The 27,389-nt window shown below is 40.7% G+C and overlaps 1 protein-coding gene across 1 annotated transcript; it reads right to left on the bottom strand.

Annotated features, from left to right (window-relative positions):
* Positions 1-1,589: 1,589 nt before the first annotated feature.
* LOC139154903 (rab9 effector protein with kelch motifs-like) lies at positions 1,590-26,866 on the bottom strand. The gene is made up of 8 exons (XM_070730003.1): positions 26,796-26,866; positions 17,155-17,376; positions 14,081-14,160; positions 10,980-11,058; positions 8,163-8,209; positions 6,535-6,655; positions 6,217-6,403; positions 1,590-5,124 (listed from the first exon to the last, which is right to left on the bottom strand). The coding sequence occupies exons 2-8, from the start codon at positions 17,336-17,338 to the stop codon at positions 4,437-4,439; spliced, it is 1,386 nt and encodes a 461-aa protein (XP_070586104.1). The 5' UTR covers positions 17,339-17,376; positions 26,796-26,866; the 3' UTR covers positions 1,590-4,436.
* Positions 26,867-27,389: the final 523 nt, after the last annotated feature.

The raw sequence follows: 27,389 nt of genomic DNA on the forward strand, positions 1-27,389 counted from the left end.
CAAACAGCCAGTTTCCGCAGTCTGATCCATCCAGCAATTTACCTCCATGCAGCTTTAGTTTCACTTTCCATTTTAGCACGTGGGCTTGGTCAATCAATCAACTGAGTGTCAGGAGGCAGATAATCAGTGGCTTCTGCTAAGCAGGCTCTGCTGCTGTTTCCTGCAAGGAAGTAAATTGCTGCAGGCAAAGATCAGAGTAGGGGTGGATGGGTGAGGCTACATTTGGTATATAAGACGCACCCAGGTTTTCACACTCTTTGGAGGGATGGGGGCTAAAAAGGTGCATCTTATACTCTGAAAAAATATGGTAATGTGATATGGAAAACGGAATGCTATTACTATCAGCATCACATTTATCAGTGGGTAAAGTTTACTTGTACAGTGACATAGAATTACAGCTATCGCAACATAAAGAATTAAAAGCCTTTTGTCAATAAAACAGCCTCCAGTGCAGGCTTCAGGTCTCTAATGGGGCATCTGGAAACTGCCTTAATGTCTCCTGTAATTGATGAAAATGGACCAAAGCAGCAGATTCTTTTGCTTCGACTAATGAATACAAAATTGCAGTTTATATTTATTAGCAGCCATTGTTCATTGCCAAGGGACTTAAATTAGCTTCCATTGTTAACGTCAATCTTGTTTGATTGCTGAAGCTTTTCCTCCGGTAACATTAAAAGTTTTTCCTACAAATGCAATTTGCCTGCATGCATAAAACCAAAAGTCATTCCAGATTTGTCTCTTATTTCTTCACGTCACACTTGTCTCTCTGGGCAAAGATGCCCCAAGTGGAACAACACTAAAGCGTCTGTGATTATTGAGGCAGAACAGTTTGGATCTCTTATTAACACTAAGCATTAACATTCCTCTTGGAGCAAAATGTTCACCTATTCTCTCTAAAACAGAATGCATGTGGAGTGACCACAGAGCATTCTGCCATAACATTCCTGATGTGATTAATGTTTTGATTACAAATTCCTTTGTTCTCACATGTTTCTCCTAGTTGGACAAACTTACTATGAAGTATGTTAAGAACTTCCATTTTGATTGTTGTTTTTTTAAAGAAAAAACTCAGACTAACTACTGTATTTGTATCTTTTTAAACAATGTAGTTGCTCAAAGTATAACTTATTTTTTTTAAGTATTGGATGTATGAGTATATGTGTGTGTGTAATAAGTAATGCCAGATGTACAAATTATGCTAGAATGATTGCGCTAAACACTGTATAAGGGAACAACAACTGTGATTTGTAGGCCACTTGGAACCAATCATAAAAGTTGTAGCTTATTTCTAAATACAACGCAATTGTACAAAATATCTGCTTAAGTGTTTTTTCTTCTAGCAGAACAATGTTCTAGCTGCTGATCCATGAATGCTGACAAAATCATCCGCTTCCTTAAGGATATCCTGGTTTGGAGTAATATCCTGCTTTTCCCAGCAGAAGTGGCCTTACATTTCTACTTCCTGGTGATAACATATAAGTGAATGTTAACAAAAATAGCTGCAATAAGGAGGAGAAAGGAGGGCCCTATATTTGACTTTTCATCCCTAATGGGAACCATCAGCATACAAATGAAGAATCAACAACTCATCTTGTTTCCCAGCTGTAATGCCCCAGGAAAAATGTGTCTTACAACATATCAAGTATTCAGTCATCTCCAGCCAAGCTGCAAATCATTCAGCAAGCCTACGTATTTGCTTTTTTAATCCTTAATATGCCGCCATTACAAAAATCAGAAATACATATTATTAACAAAGTAATTAAAAGCACAGTGAATAACATATTTACAAAATTAAACTAACATAGTTTAGCTTGGATATAAAGATTCATGCAGTATAAAAATATAATTAATAAATATAACTTTTATAGCATATAAAACAGACATTTTCTTAAAAGAAAAAAAGTATCAAAAAGGCACCATGCGGGTTTTTCCTGATGCTGTATACACTTCATGATTTTTCTCCTCGAAAATTAAGAAAGCGTAACTTTCAAGGGATAATTTTCTCACACTGTAACGCATTTCATATAGACTGCAGTTGAATGAGTATTAGCAAAATCACTTCGGATATTGCTGTGATGGCGCAAAATAAAAATATAAAGGAGCAAATGAAATGCTTAGATGATTTTGCCGATTTCCAAAATGTTAAATTGGTGAATCTGGAAAAGGGACTATCAGAAAATCCCTAGAGCTCCTTAAGTATATCCTGGTTTGTAGTAATATCCTGCTTTTTGCAGCAGAAGTGACAAAAAGAAGAAAAATAGTGACAAATCTCTTTCATACTCATCACAGAAAATACATAGCCATGTCTATGAAATGACAGAATCAACCCAATGGGGATTTTTTTTTATGTTAAACTTTTACTTTTTTTCATGTTACATTAAATCAATAAAATACTAGGCCAGCTGAAAACCATTTTCCACTTTCTATTCTGCACAAACCGCATCTCCCTGGCCTGAAAAGCTGACCACCCATGTTCCACTCTGTGCCAAACTTCTCTGTTGGCTGTTTGCCAAAATCCTTCTTATTTTGGAAATGAAATATGTCTAGGCGTTGTGTGAACTACACAAGAAAAAACAACAACTAAGCATCACTGCAGGACATCAAAACATTTGTATGTGATATGCATAAGGCCCAGTTGTGCTTGCGGTTGCATATCTTGTAGGCTCCTGCCAGAATGCCTAATTTCACGCAGCTCCGCGGCTCTGGAACATGAGTGCAGGAGCAAGCGCAATTATGTTTCCTGCACCTGTGCAGGTAGCAAAATCGTGCATAGCGATGCGCATGTAGGTGCATTTTTTGCTTCCCCAAAATGCGCCTGCACGCGTGTTCCTGTGCACGATTTTGCTACCTGCACAGGTTCAGGAAGCATAATTGCACTTGATCCTGCACTCATATTGCGGAGCTGCGCAAAATTAGTTGCTCCGGCAGCAGCCCACCTCTGCTGGTAGGAGACAGGATAAGAGGATAAGTGTACCAAAGAGAGGCTTTATTCTGATGCCATCCATCAATGCATGGAATACTGCAATTTGAGTGGATGAATGTATTTTGATCATATTTGGAGATCAATTTCTAGGCCACTTTAAAGTTATGGAGGGTGTTGTAATGTAGAAGTAATTGCCTGCATGCTGCTACTCTCTGGGTTGTCAGAAAAAGCCACAACAACAATTGGAGAACCTTATTTCGATGTGAATTAAGATTCTCTGAACTCTGTTGCAACAGACACAAATACTTTTATAGATTTATAAAGTTATATTGCCCTGGAAGTTTAATTTGCATTGAAGGAGCTAATATAGGAGCTGATGAATTTCGTATTTAGGGGAAAGGCAATTTTAAATAGTGCAATACAAGCATATGCTAAGAAACAACCCCCCCTCCCCTGTTCAAATATTTCAACTGCAAACTCAAGAATACAGAAAGCAGGCACCTGGTTAGTCTGTTAGATAGCCAAACAATCTAACATATTTTAGAATCCACAAGATTATCCTACAGTGCAAATGCAAAATATTGGATTTGCTGAATAAATGATGGTTACGTTTTTCGTTTTCTTTGCTTGCATAAGCATGTGAGCCTGCCATGCCAATGCAGGATGCTGAACTGAATTACGATTGCCTAGCTTAGTCATGGGAATGATTTTGCTGCATCCTTTACACAGGCAATCTGCAAAGGGCTTTGAAATGGCACATGCACACAAAGAAATGAATGCAACCAACGGCTGCTGTTGCTGCTTCCCAATCATACTGCCTCATCTACATCTGAAAACAATAATAATAATAATTTATTGGATTTGTATGCCGCCCCTCTCCGTAGACTCAGGGCGGCTAACAACAATGATAAAAACAGCATGTGACAATCCAATAATAAAACAACTAAAAACCCTTATTATAAAACCAAACATACACACAGACATACCATGCATAACTTGTAATGGTCTAGGGGGAAGGAATATCTCAACTCCCCCATGCCTGGCGGTATAAATGAGTCTTGAGTAGTTTATGAAAGACAGGGAGGGTGAGGGCAATTCTAATCTCCTGGGGGAGTTGGTTCCAGAGGGCTAGGGCCGCCACAAAGAAGGCTCTTCCCCTGGGGCCCGTTTAGTCGACGGGACCTGGAGAAGGCCGACTCTGTGGGACCTTATCGGTCGCTGGGATTCGTGTGGTAGCAGGCGGTTCCGGAGGTAGTCTGGTCCAAAGCCATGTAGGTCATGACCAACACTTTGAATTGTGACCGGAAACTGATCAAGTTGTCTGCAGAACAAAGAGCTGGGGGGGGAGGGGGGGCTCACAAAACTAAATGTTTTATGGATTCCTGTGTATCTCGGGGTCATATAAAATGTGAATTTAGGTTTCGCGATACAATGGGTAATTAAGAACTGCCAAATGATTCTTCCTTAGAGGCTGACCTCACTGAGTTTAGGCATGTCTGCTGCCTCTTGATACTTAAGTTCTGTTTAATTCAATTTGCCAAAATGAGATTGGAGATGAACTGGACAGTGGTTTACCGCCAACAAGTAGCATCACAACAGAGGATTCACAAATGTCTCCACATTCATTTTTCGGAGTGTCCAAGCTTGACCCTCCGTCTGTTAGATCCATGGTGACAAATGCCTGTTTCTTGGCTATGTTGAGATACGAGGTTCTTTCTGCACACAGCAACTCTGCTGCCAGATCGGAATTCAATTCTGCACTGGATGTGGTTTGATAGGAAGTGAACCCTAGAGAATCCCTTGAAGACTGGCAAAATGTTTTCATTTCTATGTCGGAGCCACCCTCATTGTTGAGTATCTGGTATGTGGGCTCCTTGTGAAGATGCTCCAAGAAACAGGAGTGCTGTTTAGAAAGAGTCAGTAGCTTTGAACAACCTTTTTCTTTAGACTTCAAGCAACCAAGCGATCTCAGTGAGTAATCTTTATCAGCTCCTTGGAAACCAAATCCAGTTGGCAGCATCTGATGATACGCTTTGGAAGAAAGTGCCAGTGGGCTACACAATTTTATCCACGTTTGAGAGGGGAAATGATACTGCCACAAAGTACCGTTTGGGTTATTGCTGGAAAGGCCTCCGCCAAAGACTAGCATGGAATTTTCCAAGATTAAAGCCGAATGTCCCACCACTCTTGGGGGTCCCTGGCTGGAGGAAAATACAGTAGAGATAAATCAGCACAACAATGACACTTATGCTCATCAAAATGGGCTCAATGCTTCTCTCAAGTAAGGATAATGCATTGAAAAGTTATGAACCACTTTCTATAGTCCATCCCAAACAGTTCCCATAAGTTATGCATTTGGTTATTGTTAAAAAGGCATGTGAATATTGCCCATGCTCCTTCAATTGTCTCCTCTATGCAGTATTGGCTATTATGATTCATCTGTCACTTCAGGATTTTTTTTCCAAAATGTAAACACTATCCATTTATAACTGGGCAATGGCCAAAATAAAAGGGATGAACTATGTAATCAAAAATGTTTGCTTCTAGAAAAATAAGACCCTCCCTTCCAACGGTACCCGTATTAGAAACTTCAATTCTGTATCAGGGTTTTTCTTGCCTGTGCCTTCCCTTGCCACTCAAGTCCGCCTAGGACAGTGATGGCGAACCTGTGGCACGGGTGCCATAGGTGGCACACGGAGCCATATGTGCTGGCATGCGAGTCGTTGCCCTATCTCAGCTCCAGTGTGCATGTATGCCAGCCAGCTTATTTTTGGCTCACACAGGGCTCTGGGAGGGCATTTTTGGCTTCCAGAGAGCCTCCAGAGGGGATGGGGGAGGGCATTTTTACCCTCCCCTGGCTCCAGGAAAACCTTTGGATCCTGGGGAAGGCGAAATGCAAGCCTACTGGGCCCACCAGTAAGCTCGTGTTGGCAAACAGGCTATTTCCGGCCTCCAGAGGGCCTCTTGGGGGTGGGGGAAGCTGTTTTCGCCCTCTACAGGCATTGAATTATGGTGTGGGCACTTGTGCATACATGATAGCACACGCCGACACTTTCAGCACCCAAGGGAAAAAAGGTTCGCCATCACTGCCCTAGAACAATCTCCTCCCTGTTATCAATGAATGTGCAAACATCTTTAAATCCCAGCTAACATAATTGGAACGCTCACGGACTAATGCGTAAAAAGTTTAACTTGCATAACTCTAGGAAAAATTGGCAGGAGAGAAACAGTTGTATCTTCACCCTCTTAAACGCCTTTTGCAACTGCTAATGAAGATACATTCAAACACTTACCTTCTCCTGATACTGGACCAGTGGCTGGCTATAAAATCCCACATCCAGAAGTCCTTCTGTTCGCTCAGTCCCATTAATCCTCCAAACAAGTACATGCCATTGCCATAAACCACAGCAGAATGACCATGTCGGGGACCTGGGCTACTCCCATTGGATGCAGCTGATAGTCGGGCCCATTGTTTGGTGTCTGAAGGAAGATGATTATTAGAGTTCATTACCTTTTAAATAGACACAATACATTTTGGATGCTTCAAAAGGTTTTCCCTCACATCTCGCATTATATACCCATTAGGTGACTGCTGAGAAAGTTTAACTTACCAAAATGAAAGGTCCAGAATTCTTGGGAAGCACCTTTAATGTCAATGTACCCCCCATATATATACATATTGCTCCTGTAGACCACAGCACTGTGGCCCTTCCGATTAACAGGAACTTGAACCTAGAGATGGAGAGTGAAGACAAAATGAAGCAACCATCCTTAATTATCGTTGCCATCATGCCAATAGAAAGCAGGCAATATCCTTTCCTAAGGCATTCATATTGTCTACTTAAATGGAAGTCCTTTATGTCCTCCCCAGCAGTTCACATTTTAGCCACATCCTTCAAAAACAGTGCTCCTTTACAGTTTATTTACATTTATCACTACTCCCATAAAAAGGATTGAACATCTCCATAAATTAATGGACATGCATATGTATGTAGATATAAAGACATAGATGGATGGAAAACCGACAGATTAGAAAGAGACAGACGGGGAGAGAGAGGGGGGAGATAGGTAGGCAGGCAGGCAGGCAGGCAGACAGACAGACAGAAGATAGATAGACAGACAGACAGACAGACAGACAGAAAGATGATAGATAGATGATCGATAGAAAGAAAGAAAGATTAGATAGATAGATAGATAGATAGATAGATAGATAGATAGATAGATATGGATGGAAGGAAGGAAAGATAGATAGATAGATAGATAGATAGATAGATAGATAGATAGACAGACAGATGATAGATAGATGATAGAAAGAAAGAAAGAAAGAAAGAAAGATAGATATGGATGGATGGATGGATGGATGGATGGAAGGAAAGATAGATAGATAGATAGATAGATAGATAGATAGATAGATAGATAGATAGATAGATAGATAGATAGATAGATAAATTAAAACTATAGTTTGTGGAGGAGGGAGAAGAAATGTTTCCTATATCATACAGACTATGTTCTACTGCTAAACAGGAAGTCAAAACTCTCAAAATATACCTTCTGGCTAGTTCTATGGAATCATGATTGTAAGAAAAATAAAGGGATCTATGCACGTATGTTCCACCTTTGTTTTTCCCAGAGCCACATACAAGACCATGCCCTTTAGAGACTAGGAATTGAACGGGGCTCTCTTGGTTGGTCTGAGTTGAATTGTGGCAATGAAGATGCCTTCTGCTCCCTGGGTTTCTCCACATTTAATACAGGAAGTCTGGTGTTAGTTTAGTTCCAGCTGGTATAAGTAAGTTCCACCTTACAAAATACTAAAAAGCACAAGCTTTTGTGAACCACAGCTGACTTCAACATATGCACAGAGTAGCTAGTCTGATACAGGAGGAAGGAGGAAGGAGATGGGAAAGGAGAGTCGGGTTAGTTATGGGGAAACTCCAGTAATTTTAATAAGGAATTCAATCTGTGAAATAATTGCATGCATAAAATTAATTGCAGCCAGAGAACCATTCTTTTTTCAACATTCAGATTTAAAGAGATTCATTTCCAAACGTGATGTGTCAATAATGTGAATATCCCAGAAAACCCAAAACATCTTCACCTTAAACTTACCTTGCTATCTCAAGGCTGTGACTCATCCAGTCTGGAGCAGTTTTCAAAGTATGCAACTAAGCAAGCTATCTGATCAACAAAGCAACCGGTTTCAAGGAAGATTCATTATATTCAGTTGTGTATTCCTTACCTTGTCCGCTACTGCTGGGGGCCGGCAGGCTATCCACTTGGTTGCATCTGCAGGTGTATAAAATGTCAGTCATAGCATTAACCACAAGAAGGTGCTACTGTTCTGCCTTGCAGTGCTATGCAGGCACTAAAAGGAGAGATAGGCAGGAAAAGTTGCAGGCTGTATTTCGCTTACCAACAACACACAATATAAATACTCAAGTCAGCAAATTGCAATGTTTTCTTCATTACTGTTTCTAAACAGCAAGGCAAATATTACAATTTAGAGCTGTTCAGGTGTGCCCGGCATCAATTCCCACAATTCCCAGGTTTTAACCCTGCTGCTCAGTTCGAGAAAACTCCCTAATCTTATGTTCCCGGGTCTATTTGACCCGGACTGCAAATTGATCATTTTAGGTACTTATATTTGGTCTTTTTGAAAACTCTTTTCACCTGGAAACAAGTTTGAACATTTCTGCACACAATGGAATGAAAATTGAACTGAAAAAATTAATCCTTATTGGTTTATTTTGCACATAAATGTGCCTCCCCCCCCCCCCGTGTTTGTGGATTTTTTTTAGGTTTATAAGGCCGGGGGGGTGGCCCATTTGTGGCAAAAATAAACCAATAAGAATCATTTTTTTCAGTTCATTTCTATTTTTCTTATGTTCAGGATTGTTCAATTTAATATATCAAAACTTTTGGGGGAATATTCCTTAGAGATTTGTAGCCTAAAAAAAGTATAAATTGAAACAAAATTCAGAAAACATGGGGGGAGGGGCTTTTTGATAAAAATATAAGCCTCAATTTTTTCAGTTCAATTTTCATATTATTATGTTCATAAATGTTCAAACTAGTTTTCCAGTTGAAAAGGTTTTCAAAAAGATCAAATTCAAGTACCTAAAAAAATTCTTTTTGGTCCGGTCATATACGACCAGAAACAGACTCGAAGTGATGATTTTTTTTTGCCCAGAAAACAATTAGCCACCACCCCAAAAATATTGTTTTGATGATCAGCAATGTTAAATTGAGTAAATGAATGCATAAGATATTAAAAATATTTCGGATTTGAAGCCTGCGTAAATATAAAGTGAAAATGTTTGCAAGCAGCCAAAGGGGGGGGGGGTTATTTATGATTGTAAACAACCAATAAGAAACATTTCTTTCAGTTCATTTATATTTTTCTTATATTCAGAAATGTTCAAACTACCAATCCCACACCAACTTTAGTAAAATTGAACACATTTTGCAAGCAAAACTATCCATAAATTGAAAAATATTTCACAAAAACGGGGGGGGCACGCATTCTATCAGCAAAATAAACCAATAAGAATTACTTTTTTCATTTCAATTTTCATATCATTGTGTGCAGAAATGTTCGGACTACTTTCCAAGTGAAAAAAGTATTCAAATTGACCAAACATAAGCACTTCAAATGAAGTGTTTTCGGTCCGGGTCAGGGTGACCCGGGAACACAAGAAGTGTGACTTTTTCTTTTTCAGCAAGAAAGAAACCCCCCACCCCCCCAAAAAAAATTCTCATAGAGAGAACCCCTGAAATGATGAAAAGTCATGAAATTTCAAGTTTCAGATATGCAGGGAAAACTTTTTACAGGGACTCAAACTTGGCTTCACATACGACCCGAACTGAGCAGCAGGGCAAGTTAATATTAAATACTACAGGTTTGAAGCCACTGAAGGGTATCAATCTAGAACAGGGGTGTCAAACTGGTGGCCCATAGGCCGGATGCATCATGCACAGGCCACACCCACTTCAGCTCCGTGAATGGGGAAAATGTCACAAAATGTCAAGTGACGGCAACGTTGCCATGACGTGGCAAGTTTGATCTAGGAGTGTTAAACTCAATTTCATTGAAGGTCATATTAGGCTTGTGTTTGACCTCAGGGGGGGGGGAGCTAGGGTGGGCGTGGTCAGGGTGGGCGTGGCCAGCTTGATGTCACTCATGTTGGGGGCAGCTGTGGTGGCCCAAGCACTGTGCCGGAGAAAACAGGCTCCAGAGCCCCATTTTTGGCAGTGACGGCCTCCTGCAGCCCTCTGGCAGTGAAAACAGTGTTTGCTGTTTTCAGTGCCAAAGGGCTGTAGGAAGCCATTGCGGCCAAAAATGGAGTCTGGGAGTGCCATGAAAAGCCCTCATGAGCTCCGTTTTCCCTGCCAGAGGCACCATGGGCTGGTCCTTTACTGTTTCCAGGGCTGCCCCAAGGGCTGGATCTGGCTGTGGGTCTTGTGTGTCAGGGTTCCATACAGCATCTAAAATTAAATCAGAGTCCGAGGCAGAATATTCCTCAAAGTTCCATTAACAGAGCCATGTTGGCACATCTGAGTGAAACCTGAATCTGAATTCCCCCGGGGTTTACCTAGTTGAATGTTCAAGCTCTTGTCCCCACAGACTGCCCTCATGTAATTCCCCCTCCCAAATTCCCACAGTATAAAATGCAAATTAAAATACTATAAAGTGTGGCAGGCCAAAGACCCCAATGAAAATGACTTCAGCCTGACATTGAGTTTGATACCCCTGATCAAGGAGGTTAGGTCAAGTAAGCCCAATTTAGACAGAATAATTGTCTGGCTCAGCTTCTGAGGTGGGATGGGGGAGTTGTTGTTATTACTATTGTTGTTGTTGTTATTATTATAGTTACAGCATCTCCTTAGCTCTCCATCCAAGCATGCAAGAAGAGGAGGAGACAATTATTGGTTTGATATGTTAATCTTTCCAGAATAAGTTGTACATGAATAAAAATACTTTTGATACAAGCTAATACATATTTATGAAATACATGCATAAATATATCAGAAGGATAAAACGTGTCTTGTTTCACACCTGTGTCATACATCCATAGAGGATTTTTCTTCTGTGTGAAAGCTGAATCCACCATTCCACCAAAGATATACAGGATATCCTGAAAATACAATAATCATTTTCCAGTTAATCACATATGCGTTTTCTATAGTTCATTGCCATTCAGTGGGAGATTCAAACCGACGTCTGAAAGCTTCATTTCTTGGTTAAGCTTAGTACAAACATCTTCAAGCTCCTATATTTACAATATTTGAAGAAATCCACTTTGGAAACTGAAGAGGTTTCCTAGCTTCTTCTTTTGAGAACTCTTCTTTATAATAGTTGTTCTGTCGGGCTCTCTGGTAGACTCCTCCCAAAAATTCACAGGTACAAATTTCAGACACACACACGTTTGAAAATTCAAAACAATGTTCTTTATAATGAAAATTCACTTAAACCAAGCCCTCTTTTGGTATAGCAAAGAGCACTCCTCTCCAAACAAACTGGTAATTTATACAAGTCCCTTATCAGTTCTGAGATACTTAGCTTGCAGCTGTGAGGCAATTCACAGTCCTTTTTTCACAAAGTGAAACACCCTTTGCCCTGGTTTAGTTTCAAAGCGGGGGGAAATCAGCACATAAAAAGTCAAAGTCAGTAAAGCAGGCACGAAACACAATGATCAGATAATCCTCCACAATGGCCAAACCCACAGGCTGCTATTTCTAGCAGCCTCACTAATTACCACAGCCCCACCCAACCACAGGTGGCCTCATTTTCTGTGATAATAATCTCTCAGTTGTTGTTGCCTATGCATCGCTCTCCGCATGTGTGGCTGTATCATTAACTCTTGTTCCGAATCCAAGGAGGAGCTAGATAATTGATCTCCTTCTGAGCTGTCTGCCACACTCTCCTCCTCCCTGTCACTCATGTCTTCTTTTTCAGAGGAGCCTTCATCAGCAGATTCCACCGGGGGGAAAACAGGCCTGCAGCATGTGGATGTCTCCTAACTTGAAGCAGGGGGATACAGAGTAGGCCCATTATCAGGTGGAGGCACACTAGAACCATTCATTTTGACTAGGACTAAAGTGAATCCAAGATACACATTTGATCATGAAACTCCATGAGTGAATGCACATCAATCATTGTGTCAACCTAACTCACAGGGTTACAGAATCTCGAGTTCCTTCAAGAATGGCAGAATGCAAATCTATGCAATATATCCATAAGAACAAATAAGCTAATGAAATGCCAGAAAAAAAGGAAAACAATCTAAAGGTAGCCTTAGACTTGCCACTGGATGTTTAACAACCAAAGTTAAGGGTGTTTTATAACCCATAAAGCACTTCCAACTCCGCCTATCATAAAATATTATGTCAAGTTAAATGAATGGAATAAAAGGAGAAAATTAACAAGTGGAATTTTTGAGAGACTAAAAGAAAATGGTTAAAGAGGGGAAGGTTAGTGAAAAGGAGGAAGGAAAATAGGGTTCATATTAATAGATTTAGGGAAATTATATTAATATTATTAATTGTGGGTGGTTAATCAAGCTAAAGGGTTTTTATGTAAGATCTGAAGATGATACGTTTATAGTAAGCTAGAGCAGCAGATGGAATGTGAAAAGGTAATTTAGTTTAATTTTAAAGACAACTTCAATTAAATTAATTAAATTATGAAATGAAGAAATGCAGTGGTATAGAAAATTTGAGAAATGTATGTAGTGGTGAAGAAATAAGACAGTTAATTGAAGTTATTGTAAGAGATTAGGAATTTAAGGCAATTGGTAATATTAATTAAATTATTAATATTGATTATGTATTGAGAAGAAAATGTTAAGATAAATAAATATGTAAAGAGAATATTATGGCTGAATTTGAAAACACAGATGATGTAAAATAGATTATGTATATGAAAAGATATGTAAGATTGATCTGGACAACACTTTGTTCATAAAATATGTGTTTGTGGGGGGCACAAAAATTGTATTAAAATTGATTTTGTTTTTTTTTTAAAGTAAAACACTGTGTCATCCCTATCATATGGCTACATTTTGGCTCACATTTATTTTGATTGGAAGCTACTGAAGTTGATCATAAGATAGCAATAGCATTTAGACTTACATATCGTTCACAGTGCTTTACAGCCCTCTCTAAGTGATTTACAGAGTCAGCATATTACCCGCAATAATCTGGATCCTCATTTTACCCACCTCTGAAGGATGGAAGGCTGAGTCAACCTTGAGCCGTTGAAAAACAAACTGTTGAACTGCTGGCAGCCGGCAGTCAGCAGAAGTAGCCTGCAGTATTGCACTCTAACCCCTATGCCATCAAGAAGGGTGACATGACATGGTCATGTGGCCATGGGATACTGTAACTTTAAAAGTTCTACGACCAGTTTCAGTATCCCATGGTCACATGATCCAGGATTTGCAATATATTTTTGCCAGTTTCCAATATTATTTATTAGTTTCGGGGACGGAGGGACGGGACAGAGTCTATTTAGTAGAGTGGATTTGCTTAAGAACAACATGATTGACCATATGATTCAGAATAACAATCACATGATTTGCTTAATGACTATGGTAGAAATGGCCCGAAAATCAGTTCTAGTCACATGGATACCTCGACTTATAACTGCAATAATTTACAACCAAAACGCCAGTCCCAACTGTGAATCCCAGCGGCCGGTTAGGTCCCACAGAGTTGGTCTTCTCCAGGTCCTGTCGACTAAACAATGTCGTCTGGCGGGACCCAGTGGAAGAGCCTTCTCTGTGGCGGCCCCGCCCCTCTGGAACCAACTCCCCCCAGAGATTAGGACTGCCCCCACCCTCCTTGCCTTTCGTAAACTTAAAACCCACCTCTGTCGTCAGGCATGGGGGAACTGAGACATTCCCCCCCTTGCCTATGTAGTTTTGTGCATGATATGACTGTGTATGTATTTTATATATTGGTGTTTTTTTTCCTTTTTAGACTTTTTAATGTTAAATTGTTATTTTAGATTTTAATTATTAGATTTGCTACCATGTATTGTTTTTATCACTGTTGTGAGCCGCCCCGAGTCTGCGGAGAGGGGCGGCATACAAATCTAATTAATATTAATAATAATAATAATATTGTATAAAGCAATGCATAGCTACTATAGCTTGCCTGATAATCCACCATTGTGTGCTCTTCCAGTTCTTCCGGGCCATCGCTTGAATTGTCCAGTTCCTCCCATTCATTACTCACTGCAGTAGAAAGAAAGCATATGATAACAATCAAGGCAGCTTTTGGAGTAGCCTTTGCACTTGCTCTCTTACCAGCAGGATCTGCAAATCAAATCACATCCTGGATGAATGGGTTAGGGCAGTGATGGCGAAACCTTTTAGGCACCGAATGCCCAAACTGTGCATATGCGTATGCCCAAATTGAAATGTGCAAACGCGTGAATGTGAACATGTGTGGATATATATGAGTACACACATGCATGAGTATGCGCATTTATGGACATGTGCGCATGCATAGCAGAGACCTGAAGACCAGCTGGCAGGCCATCCCGACATCAGTAGCAGGGCAAGAGGTAAGGTCTTTTTCTTTCATGAGCTTCTGTTTCATCGGTCACAGGGAAAAAGAAGCTCACGAAAGAAACGCCACGGAGATCTGACGTGGGGCGATGGTGTGCATGCCAGCAGAGATGGCTCTGCATGCCATCTATGGCCCACGTGCCATAGGTTTGCCTAACAAGGTGCTAACAATTTTCCTGGCTTGCAGGATTTTTTCATTGCTACTCCGAAGTTTTTTCCCAGCCCTATGTCTTTGTAGGCTTGTTTTCATTGCTATTCCCTCCGAAAAAAGTTTTTTTTTTCCAGCCCTAATGAGAATAAAATAATAAATGAGAACCTCGAGGTTCGACTACTGTAATGCTCTCTACATGGGGCTACCTTTGAAAAGTGTTCAGAAACTTCACATTGTGCAGAAGGCAGCTGCGAGAGCAGTCATGGGTTTCCCTAGGTATGCCCATGTCACACCAACACTCCGCAGTCTGCATTGGTTGCCGATCAATTCCCGGTCACAATTCAAAGTGTTGGTTATGACCTTTAAAGCCCTTCATGGCATCGGACCAGAATATCTCCGAGACCGCACGAATCCCAGTGACCGATTAGGTCCCACAGAGTGGGCCTTCTCCGGGTCCCGTCAACTAAACAATGTCGGTTGGCGGGCCCCAGGGGAAGAGCCTTCTCTGTGGCGGCCCCGACTCTCTGGAACCAGCTCCCCCCAGAGATTAGAACTGCCCCTACCCTCCTCGCCTTTCGCAAACTCCTTAAAACCCACCTTTGTCGTCAGGCATGGGGGAACTGAGATATCTCCCCCGGGCCTATACAATTTATGTATGGTATGCTTGTGTGTATGTCTGTTTAATAATGGGGTTTTTTAATATTTTATATTGTAAATTATTAGATTTGTTATAAACTGTTTTTATTGTGTTGTGAGCCGCCCCGAGTCTACGGAAAGGGGCAGCATACAAATTTAATAAATAAATAAATAAATAAATAAAATAAAAGGATGTGCAGAAGCTGACCAGACTAACGACTCTAGCTAGATGAATACCTGGTAGGTAAATTTTCCTCCCCCAAAACTACGATGTGTCTTATACTCCAAAAAATACGGTATCTCCTGATAGCTCCCACCACCACCACTAGCTATCTGCAGAGGAATAGGTATAACATCAGAACACAGGAAGTGTTTGACATGAGAGAAGGAGAAGAAGAATTGGCTCAGAGTTACTCTATAGTGCTATTTCGGCCTTGTTCTGGCCTCATCAGCTAGCCATACCCTTACTGGGATTTCATCCTGGGGCTTCTGCCTTGTAAGGCAGAGAATTAATCTCTAGGCCACCAGATCTGATCCCTTCAGCTTTGTACCAGGGAGGGGATATATGTTTTTCTGTTGGATCACCCTGGTATATTGAAGGAACGTCACAGTTCCTTTTTGCCTATAGGCCCAACCCAGGGCCATTTCAAGGCAGTCAATTTATTCATAGCCAACAAACTATATTCTGTATGTATCCTAGTCTCCCTTAAATTTAAAAATTCAGCAAAAACATGTGATACATACAGAATATAGTTTGTTGGCTATGAATAAATTAACTGCCTTGAAATGGCCCTGGGTTGGGCCTATAAGCAAAAAGGAGCTGTGACGTTCCTTCAATATACCAGGGTGATCCAACAGAGAAAAACATATAGCCCCTCCCTGGTACATATATATATATATATACTGTGTTTCCCCGAAAGTAAGACAGTGTCTTACTTTCTTTTTACCCCCAAAAGCCCCACTACGTCTTACTTTCGGGGTATGTCTTACATTGGAAAAAAATTGAAAGGGTCGCGTTCCCGAAGGCATCTCCCCAGAGTCCAGAAGGGCAGCCGCGGGACAGGAGCCTCGTGAGCCCTTTTCCAAGTTTAACCTCAGGGCTCCAAGCGGCGTGCACGCGTGGAGCCACAGATGCATGTCGGGGAAGCGTGTGTCTGGAGGGGAGGAGCCGCTCTGCGCAGTTGGGCAGCCCCACCTGCCTGCCGGAAAGGAGGCGGGCGAAGGAGGGCGCAGCTCCGGCCGCTCGCCTCGGAGCTGGTCGGCCTCGCTGGCCGCTTGCAGCCGAGCCTCGGCAGGACTCGGTTGCTGGGACGAGCGCCTTCGCTGCAAGCTGCCGCCCGCTCGGCTCGCTTCGGACCAGCACCGTCCTTCGCTTTGCCAAGCCGGGGAAGAGGCGGTGGCGGCGAGGCGAAGGGCGCGCGGGGAGCTTGGAAGCGACGTCATCGGGCTCCCCCCCCCCGGCAATACCCCCGTGTTTCCCCAAAAGTAAGACATATGTCTTATTTTCGGGGTACGGCTTATATTAGCCAACCCCCCTGAAACCCCTGATACGTCTTACAATCGGGGGTGTCTTACTATCGGGGAAACAGGGTATGTACGAGGGAGGGGCTATATATATATGTCACATGTTTTTGCTGAATTTGAAAATTAAGGGAGACTAGGATAGCTCTATTTCGGCCTTATTTTGGCCTCATCAGCTAGTCATACCCTCACTGGGACTTGAACTTGCAACCTTTGCCTTGTAAGGCAGAGAATTAACCTCTAGGCTACAGTATCCAATCCCTTCGACTGTATGTATGTATGTATTTAAGTTTTGTTTTTAAAACTATTCAATAAAAATTATTTTTTAACAAAAACAGAGTGCACCTTACCTATTTTGAATCTCCAGAAATCACTCAAGCTAGTGTTTCTCCGGCCACCATAAACATAAAGGAACCCCCTACAGATGCAGCAGGCATGTTTGTATCGATCGCAGGGAGAAATTTTGCTCTGTTTCACTGGGTTCCATGAAAATGTTGTTTTCCTTTTCATCCCTGTGTTAGCTGGAAAACACATCCATGTGGAGATCACGTCCGCCGAACAGTAGCTCCAAGCTAAAAAGGAAACGCGAGTTAAAGAAAGGAGACAAGGAGGCAACCACAATTTGCTTATTAACTAAATTGGCATAAGCTCACCAAAAGTTACTCTGGGTGGATAAAAATGGCATATTTTGTAGACAATGTAGACAACCACATTAAGAATTAAATAATATTTTTAAAAAACTAAATAAACTGAAGTGCACAGATGTCAAACTTGCCACGTCACGTTGCCATCAAGTGAGGTTTTGTTATGTTTTCTCCCTTCATGGAGTTGGGGTGGGCATGGCCAGCGCGTGATGCATCTGGCCCACAGGAAACCAGTTTGACAGCCCTACCATAGAGGATAAAAATGGGCATCACAGTGGAACAATCTGGACGTATCTTCCTTTACATGATGAAAACATTACTCAGAGTAAATGTGTTGTCTACGATGTTAAATATGTCACATGAACGGAGAGAAGTTGAACCTGTTCATACAGTACAACGTGATTTATTATATCTAGTATCGCAACATGGATTAAAAACAGCAAATCCCAGGTACAGGAAATTAGCAACTCTGATTAATAGACCCAGGAAATCCCCTTTCAATGAAAAAAAAAATCAGCAAATACCCTGCTTTCAAATGAGAATATTTATATATGCAACCAAATTAAGGAAACAAATTTATTTCAATGAAAAGGCAAAATGTCCTGTTTCTTTTTTTTGCAGTGTATCAGCTTTTACTGGGATTTTAATCTGGGGCCTCTGCCTTGTAAAGAAAGATCTCAGCCATTAAGCTACAGGCTCATCTCCTGTATCAGCTTGTACCAGGGAAGGGTTGTGTGTGATTTTTTTGTCGAGTGTGTGTGTGTGTGTGTGTGTGTGTGTGTGTATATATATATATATATATATATATATACACACACACACACACACACACACACACACATACTGCATATATATATATATAACCATTATTCTTTTTATCAATAGGACAACAAATTAATTTTTACAGCGACATTACTTTGTGATGCAAAACCCCAACCTGAAAATTCACTCAAAATAATTGTTGTCTCCTGATAACACAATTAGGATGATCACCATTTCACTGCAAGTTGGGCCAAGATCAACCAAACATAATATTGGACATGTGAAAGAATTAAAGGGCAAAGGACTCCCTCAATGGCAAGTAGTCCTCGACTTACAACCCTAATTGAGCCCAAAATTTCTGCTGCTGAGATAGACATTTGTTAAGTGAGTTTTGCCTCATTTTATGGCCTTTCTTGCCACAGCAGCTGTGACCTGAATTTTCCATTGACTGTTTGTCAGAAGGTCTCAAAAAGTTATCATGTGACCCCAGGATACCATAACTGTCATAAAGCCATAAATACCTGCCAATTGCCAAGTGTCTAAAGTTTTGATCATGTGACCATGGGAATACTACAATGGTCACAAGTGTGAAAAACAGTCATAAGTCACTTTTTATAAATGCCATTTTAAATTCAAACAGTCTCGAATTGGTTGTAAGTTGAACTACAGCAGTTCTTAGAAGCCATGGGCTCTCAATTCTACAATTGTTTTTAAAAGCAACCCAAAATTCATAGTGCTGCAAATTCATGCGGCAAAGCAGCCATATTGTTATCCAATTTCAGCAACAGCATATTCTGATAGAGGGCTGGATTTTACAACCGGTTTTCTGAGTGCGCATTGTGTTTGAACTTAGCTCTAAAACTTGCATTCTACTGCAGTCCCGATGAATAAAACAGCTGAGGCGGGCAATCCGTTCTGCCGTGCCTATCAGCTGGTAGAAGATCATTCTGATCCTCAGAACAAACAAGTTCACTCTCAGCTGATCATTGAAGCAAGGGTTTCGCCCGAACCAGTCCGAACCAGTAGAATCCTACCCCTAACTTTGGGACAACCCATGAACTATAAGCTGCCAATCCCTGCTAAAAAGCAATGAGCAATAATTTGTTGCCCCCAAACATAACTTTCAAGAATGGGAGACTCATTTACGGGATTTATAATCTAATGGATGACTCCTCCTCCCACCCAATGCCCTGCCTGATGTCACATCTCTGCTTTTCAACTTGACTGACATCATTCTCTGTTTATCTTAGGGTAGCAAAAGACCTTGGGTGAATCATGGATGCTTAAAGTACACTACAATGGAGAAAAGTAAGTAAAACAATATGTGGGGCTTAAAAGATTCATTTGAAAAATCAAAGAGGAAGTAACAATTTTTAATTCTACTCCTATGGTGATCAATCAATATAAAAACTGACAATAGTGAACAGAATGAAACTATATCTGTGTCATATTTATTTATTTTGTCATGTTTATGTAGTGTATTTTATTTATTTATTTATTTATTTATTTATTTATTTATTTATTTATTTGATTTGATTTGATTTGATTTGATTTGATTTGATTTGTATGCCACCCCTCTCCGTAGACTCGGGGCGGCTAACAACAATAATATAAAACATCATGTAAATCCAATACTAAAACGAATACTAAAAACAATTAAAAAACCCTTATTTGTAAAACCAAACATACATACAAACAAACAAACATACCATGCATAAATTGTAAATGCCTAGGGGGAAAGAATATCTCAGTTCCCCCATGCCTGACAGCAGAGGTGGATTTTAAGGAGCTTACGAAAGGCGAGGAGGGTGGGGGCAATTCTAATCTCCGGGGGGAGTTGGTTCCAGAGGGCCGGGGCCACCGCAGAGAAGGCTCTTCCCCTGGGGCCCGCCAAACGACATTGTTTTGTTGACAGGACCCGGAGAAGGCCCACTCAACAGGTCGCTGGGATTCGTGTGGCAGAAGGCAGTCTCGTAGATACCCTTTTACGGTGCCATGAAGGGCTTTATAGGTGATGACCAACACTTTGAATTGTGACCGGAAATTGATCGGCAACCAATGCAGACTGCGGAGTGTTGGTGTTACATGGGCATTTTTGGGAAAGCCCATGATTGCTCTCGCAGCTGCATTCTGCACAATCTGAAGTTTCCGAACACTTTCCAAAGGTACCCCCATATTGGAGGTGATGACCCTTTGAGAGCTGTATGCAGCAAAATTTCATTTTAATGTATGCCAACTAGTGTACATTCAAAGTGATAACAAAGTTATTCTAAGTCTTTTAAGTTACAAAATTAAAAGAAGAAACCATGTTGTGTGAGAGTAGGGATGAAAAAAACCCAAGCTCATTCAGCATACAGGAGGACACAACAAAGTCACACAAGAAATACTGCCAGCTATTAAACTGCTGGTATAATTTTTCTTATGAAAGAAACAAATGGGATTATATTGGAGCCAACAATAACATAATGTACTAAGTCACCCCGTAAAACCAGTTCTTAGTCTGTATGAATACATTGGCAAGGCAACAATGGCCCAAAATGATCTAAACACACAAACCCACATATATATAAACCCGCATATGCCAAGACCTTCATATATATAAGTGTGTGTGTGTGTGTAGTTATAAATAGGGATGATCACATGATCCCAGGACAGTATAACTATCATAAATACGAGCTGATTGTGGAATGCCCAAATTTTGAGCATCTGGCTATGGGGATGCTGCAAAGGTTATACTAAGTGTGAAAAATAATTATGTCACTTTTTTCAGTGCTGTTATAATCTGAAAAGTCACTAAAGAAATGTATGTAGGTTGAGGACTACCTGTATTAGCAACTGTGATAGCTTACCATGAATGAATGGATGGCTGCAATTATTTTAAATTGAAATGTTTTTATACTGATTCATGTTCATTTTTGTTGTGAGACTCCCTGAGTTGGATGGTAGGTAGGTAGGTAGGTAGGTAGGTAGGTAGGTAGGTAGATAGATAGATAGATAGATAGATAGATAGATAGATAGATAGATAGATAGATAGATAGATAGATAGATAGATAGATAGATGATAGATTAGATAGATAGATAGATAGATAGATAGATAGATAGATAGATAGATGATAGATTAGATAGATAGATAGATAGATAGATGATAGATTAGATAGATAGATAGATAGATAGATAGATAGATAGATAGATAGATAGATAGATAGATAGATAGATAGATAGATAATTCATGCTTCTTTTCTTAGAAATATATGCATTCATTTATTTTGGTATCTTTCCCAAGGAAAGCTTTTCAGCTAGAAGAGAATTATAAGCTTCTTTTGAGACAGAAAATAATCTATAGTTCTTAAAAATAAAGCTGCTATTACATGTCATTTTGCACTGTTGTATTACATTGCACTTTACAATCTACTTAGCTAACATGACATCTCTTTTCAAAATAAAACTTTTTGGGGACACACTTCAAGGCAATTAATTGTTTTTCACCAATGAGCTGTCTGAGTAATAACTACTTTTAACTAATGGACAAAATAATAATAATAATAATAATAATAATAATAATAATAATAATAATAATGGAAGTGGAAAAGGTGGAAGGTGGGAAAGTAATATAGATATAAATAAGATTCTGACAGGAATTTCCACACACACACGCCTCCCATACACCCGGTGTGAGGCTGCCTCCCGAACACTGCCTCCCATACACTGGCTGCTGCTGTTGCTACTGCTGCCTCTTCCTTCCCATGCTGAAGGGCTCCCCTCTCCTCTCGCTCGCTCGCTTTGTAGCCGGCTCCTTTCCTTCGCTGTGGTGACTCCTCAGCTGCCCAGAGCAAAGGGAGCGTTTCTTTTCTCTGGGCGCTGGCAGAGGTTTATTCCCTGTCCAAGCATTCAGAGAAAAGAAAATGCTTTGTTCGCTCTCAACTGCCAAAGCCTCCTTAAAGGCCACCAAAAGGCTCCTCTGGCAGCCCAGATGGCCGGGATTAAAGGGGGAATGGCAGGAAACCGGCCGGGTCTTCGTGCCGCTCTCAAATTTCCTGGGAATTTTTTCCGGGCTCGGGTTCTTAAGTAGAAAATGGTTCTTAAGTGTTCTGCCGGGCTCTATGATATGAGTCTCCCGAAAATTCAAGGGTACAAATTTCAGACACACACACACACACTTGAAAGTTCAAAAACAATGTTCTTTACCACAAAAATTCAAAAGAAACAAAGCACCCTTTTTGTATTGCAAAGAGCACTCGTCCCAAAACAACCTGGTAGTCTATACAATCCCCTTAATCAGTCCTTAAGTACTTAGCTAGCAGCTGTGAAGAAACGTCACAGCCCGTCACAGCCCTCCTTCTTCCACGAATTGAAACACACACACTTTGCTCTGCTTTGGTTTCAAAGTCGTGAAAAATCAACAAACAGCAAGGCACAGTCCTGAAGAACAATGATCAGATAATCTTCCACAACGGCCCAAGCCAGCATGCTACTATTTATATCAGCAGCTCTAATTACTGGAGCCCCACCCAAACACAGGTGGCCTCTCTTATCTCCTGTAATATTTCCTCAATTGGTCTCTTCTATGCATAAGTCTGCACCTGCGTGGGTCTAACACTTCCTCATCTGAATCAACCAAAGATAATGGAGATTGGCTTCCTGGGCTGTGTGCCAAGCCCCCCTCTTCCAAGTCACCCCCACCTTCTTCTTCGTCTGAGGAAACTGCATTACCTGACTCTGTCGGCAATAAAACAGGCCTATAACATGTTGATGTTTCCCCTGCATCCACCTCCACATTCCTTGGGGCAGGAGCTGGGCCAGAGCCAACCACAACATTAAGTAGAGGCAAAAAAATCTTGAACAACCGTTTCTTATCTAGAAAAATTCTTAAGTAAAGGCGTTCTTAAGTAGAGGTACCACTGTATATATATAAAACATACATAAGCACATGCATACTAGGACAAACTGCGTATCTTTGGCCTCCAAAAGAATATACTGTATTGAGGTGATTAAAGTCAAAAGTTTTATATTATAGACAAGCACTAGGCAGTAAAGATTAGGATAGCCAATGGTGGGATTCAGAAATATTTACTACTGATTCTGTGGGCGTGGCTTGGTGGGCATAGCAGGGGAAGGATACTGCAAAATCTCAATTTCCTCTAGATCAGCTGGGACTCGGAAGGCAGTGAATAGATAGGTGCGGGGCCAGTCAGAGGTGGTACTTACCAGTTATCTGAAATTACTCAAAATTTCCACTACCGGTTCTCCAGAACTGGTCAGAACCTGCTAAAATTCACCTCTGAGGATAGATCAAGCAAACCACTTAATCCATCCATCACTTTCAGAGTTTCAGTATGTGATATGGCAAGAGATCCAATCACAAGTAAAACAGACCAGAGAAAAAAGACCAGGTTATTCTCCAGATAAGCTTCAAAACTGTTTTATCAGGAGCTATATTATTTGTTGCTTCTAAGGTAGAAAGATGCAATGGCGTAACAAATCACTAAGCATGATTCTTCCCTTTCTGTTCCTCTTTCTCTCCAGTTTTTTTTTATTTTTTAAAAAAATTATCAATTACTGTACATGCTTAATATAAAGTTAACTGGAACTACCAAATGTTTGCAAATTACCTCTTCTTATTTTGTATCTGCAATGCACAAGGGGGTGATAATAAATCCATTCAAAAGATAGGAGGCTTTTGAACCTAAAGTATAGATGACACTGTCTGGTTGCAAAAAAAAAAAAGGGAAATATTTAAGATGAACAATTCTAAAACAGGAGAGTGAAAAGGTTGGGCTTTCTTTGAATATCAAGGAAACAAAGTTCATGTCTATTAGAGGAAATTAGAGGAATTAAAGACAAATGATGTCTATAATAATAATAATAATATTTTCTAGGCTGCAGTACTGGTAAAGATAATTGTGCAAAACAGAAAGAATGGTGAGCAACAAGGAGTGCATATAAACTCATGAATAAATGTGCCATTTCAGACAAAGTTTAGAATGGTCAACATATACAGTACTAGGGCTTATATCAATGGAGGAACAAATTTAGGAAAATGATTTGCCTACTGCAACTCTGGAAGAAACTGCTTCACACTTATGGGACATTCCAAAGGACCAACCATTGAGTACTTGAGAGGAAATCAAGATCAGATATTCATTAGAAGCAAGGATCTCAATGTTAGACACATCATGAGGACTAGTGGTGGGATTCAAAATTTGTTACTATTGGTTCTGTGGGCATGGCTTGGTGGGCATGGCATGGGAAGGATACTGTAAAATCTCTATTCCTACCCACTCCAGGGGAAGATTACTGCAAAATCCCCATTTCCTCCCAATCAGCTGGGACTCGGGAGGCAGATTAGATGGGGGCTGGGCCAGTCAGAAGTGATATTTACCGGTTGTCCAAACTACTAAAAATTTCTGCTACTGGTTCTCCAGAATTGGTCAGAACTTGCTGAAACCCACTTCTGATGAGGACTGACAGAAAAGATAATGCTGGACAAGAATGGATCAAAGGAGAAGCCAACAGCACATGTGGCGGCTAGGGAGACCATGGGGAGCTATACGAATACACATTCAAGAGCTCTATAATGCAGTAAGAGGTGGGACAACTTGGAGAGCTTTTATCCATAGTCACCAGGAGTTAAGAACAACTCTAAAGCAACATAAAATTACATGTTTAGCCACATTGATAAATAAATTCTGTTACATGTTTAGCCACACTGATGGACTTCTTTATTTATCAAATGTATTGACCTTATCAAAGAGTAACTCCATAATATCTTGGGCAAGCATTATTTCTCTCTCACACACACACAAATTAGATAATTCTAATTATATGAAAGTAAAACTCTACCTAAAGAAAAGTTCTGCAGAATGTTAATAATCCTCAAACCCAAAAGACCAAGAAGGAGAGAGTCCAGCATGAATTTTAAAACCAGTTTGCAAGTCTATTATTACTGTATTTAACTTTCTTTTTTGTATTTCTGACTGACATGGTGTCAGATTTCCTCTTCAGTAAGTTAACAGTACATATTTCCCAACAGAGAGTAAATTCAGTGTTAATTTAAAAATAAACAGCAGATTGTCCTTTGCTCTTTCCTGAACAGCAAGACATTCTCAGAAAGTGCTTCTAGGCTTCCTCGGAATATTCCAAAATATACTTTGGACATATACTTTGAACCCAATAAAAAATGTGATGGCTGTAAAGGTCTCTGTGGATTTCAGCTCTGGAGCTTGTTTTTCACACCAGGCCTCAGCTGTTGAACATGAGAAGCAACAGGGGAAGTAAAGGTCATCCACTCGCTAATAAATGTCTATAGGCAGCTGTCACACACATCTAGGTTTTGGGTAGAGGGGTCGACAATAGGAAGTTGAAACTTAAGAGATACCCCAATACAAATTTGTATTTGCTTAACAGAGCACTGCTTCAACACCTCCCAGTGCTAGAAAACTACAAAGGCATGTTGCAAAGTGCAAGTAAAAAGGCAAGATATTGGAAGAAATCAGTGGTTTTTTCCTCCCATCATCAGCAGGATGGGAGCAAGCAGAAAAAGGAGGTGATTTTTCACGCTCAACCAACACTATGGAAGGGGCGGAACAGTCAGTTATGAAAGGGGGGGAAATGATATTACACTATTTCCTTTTTGAAAATTGCTCTGAAGTTGAAGGAAATGAAACTTTCTTTAACTATTCAAATACAGTAGCTCTCAAGGGGTGCTCTGGAGACCCCTGGAGGTCCCGGGGATCTTTTCAGGGGAATCTGCAAAATCAGATAACTTTTTTTTTTAAAAAAATTACTTATTTATTTATTTTGTCAAGTACGTATTGGTAGTATACAAAGATATAACAATGTTTATATATATGATATTGGTACTAATAATAGAGAAGCATTAGGCATACAAATCCAATTAAATAAAATAAAATAAATAAATTAGGACTGATATAACAATGTTTATATACATGATATGATATATATCATACATATACACATATATCATGTATGTATATATGTATATATATATATATATATACACACACACACACACACAGTATGACAGATGTAAGATATAATATGTATCATATACATATATATCATGTATGTATGTGTGTGTGTATACACACACACACACACACACACATGATATGACAGATATAGTATAACAATTAGGAAAGATATAACAATGTTTGTACATGATGTTGTACTAATGATAGAGAAACATTAGGACAGGGACCTTAGGCACCTGGTACACGCCTCTTGCCCTTACCGGTACTTACCTTATTTTAAAAACATTTCCATTTTTAATGTCTAATGCACTAACATCAATAAATCGTACCAGAGTCCTCAATCTTTTTCGAGAAGGTAAAGGATCTTTGGATTCTTTAGAATCCAACTGTTTTGACAGCGGCCTGGACTAAAAAGCAGCCTTCGGACCCCCACCCTACAGTTCAAAACTAATTATTGCAAGATCACAATATGCATCACCCTCTTGGTTAGGAACGGGCGGTAGGTTGGAGAAGCTACCAGGTCGATGGGATGCACCCACCCCCACCTCCATCACACACACACACCGATCTGATGGCTCGCGGAGGTTTGCTTACCTCTGCATAAAAATTCAGAGAGGGAAATCAACTTCGAAAAAGGCAGAAAAGCCGGGAGGCTACAAGAGCTCCGGAAAACAGAAAGCGTGAATAAAGCTCCCCCGTCTATCACGTTTTAAAAAGGGGTGGGGAGAAACCAAAGGCATTTAGTCATCGACGAACAGAAAGAATCCAGTTTTAAAGTTAAAGGGGGGGAGAGGACCGTGATTTTTCACTATTGCATAACCCCATCGCTACACACACACCCCTCCACAACACATACCGTTGCACTCGGTTGCCGCCCTGCATGCCCTCGGCAATGCGCTCGCCTCTCATGCCAACCCTTTTGTCGTTTCCGTGCAGGTTTCCGTCCCACCCCTCCCGCGAAAGACAGCCGGGCCTCTGCTTTCTCCCCCCCCCCCCCCGCCGCCGCTGAAGGAGGCGTTCGGATCCGAGCGCTCGCCTCCCCGCCGACTCCAAGGCCCAGAGCGGGACCACGTGGGCAGCGACTGGCTGAGGGGCGCGGGAACGCGCGAATTGGCCTTCTTTCCCTCCCACGCTTCGGTGGAGGGCGCCGTTCTATGCGCGCCCCTCCCCAAAGGAAAAAAAGATGTG

The sequence above is a fragment of the Erythrolamprus reginae genome, chromosome 1 (assembly GCF_031021105.1).
Source record: "Erythrolamprus reginae isolate rEryReg1 chromosome 1, rEryReg1.hap1, whole genome shotgun sequence".
In the NCBI taxonomy this organism is placed as follows: domain Eukaryota; kingdom Metazoa; phylum Chordata; class Lepidosauria; order Squamata; family Dipsadidae; genus Erythrolamprus; species Erythrolamprus reginae.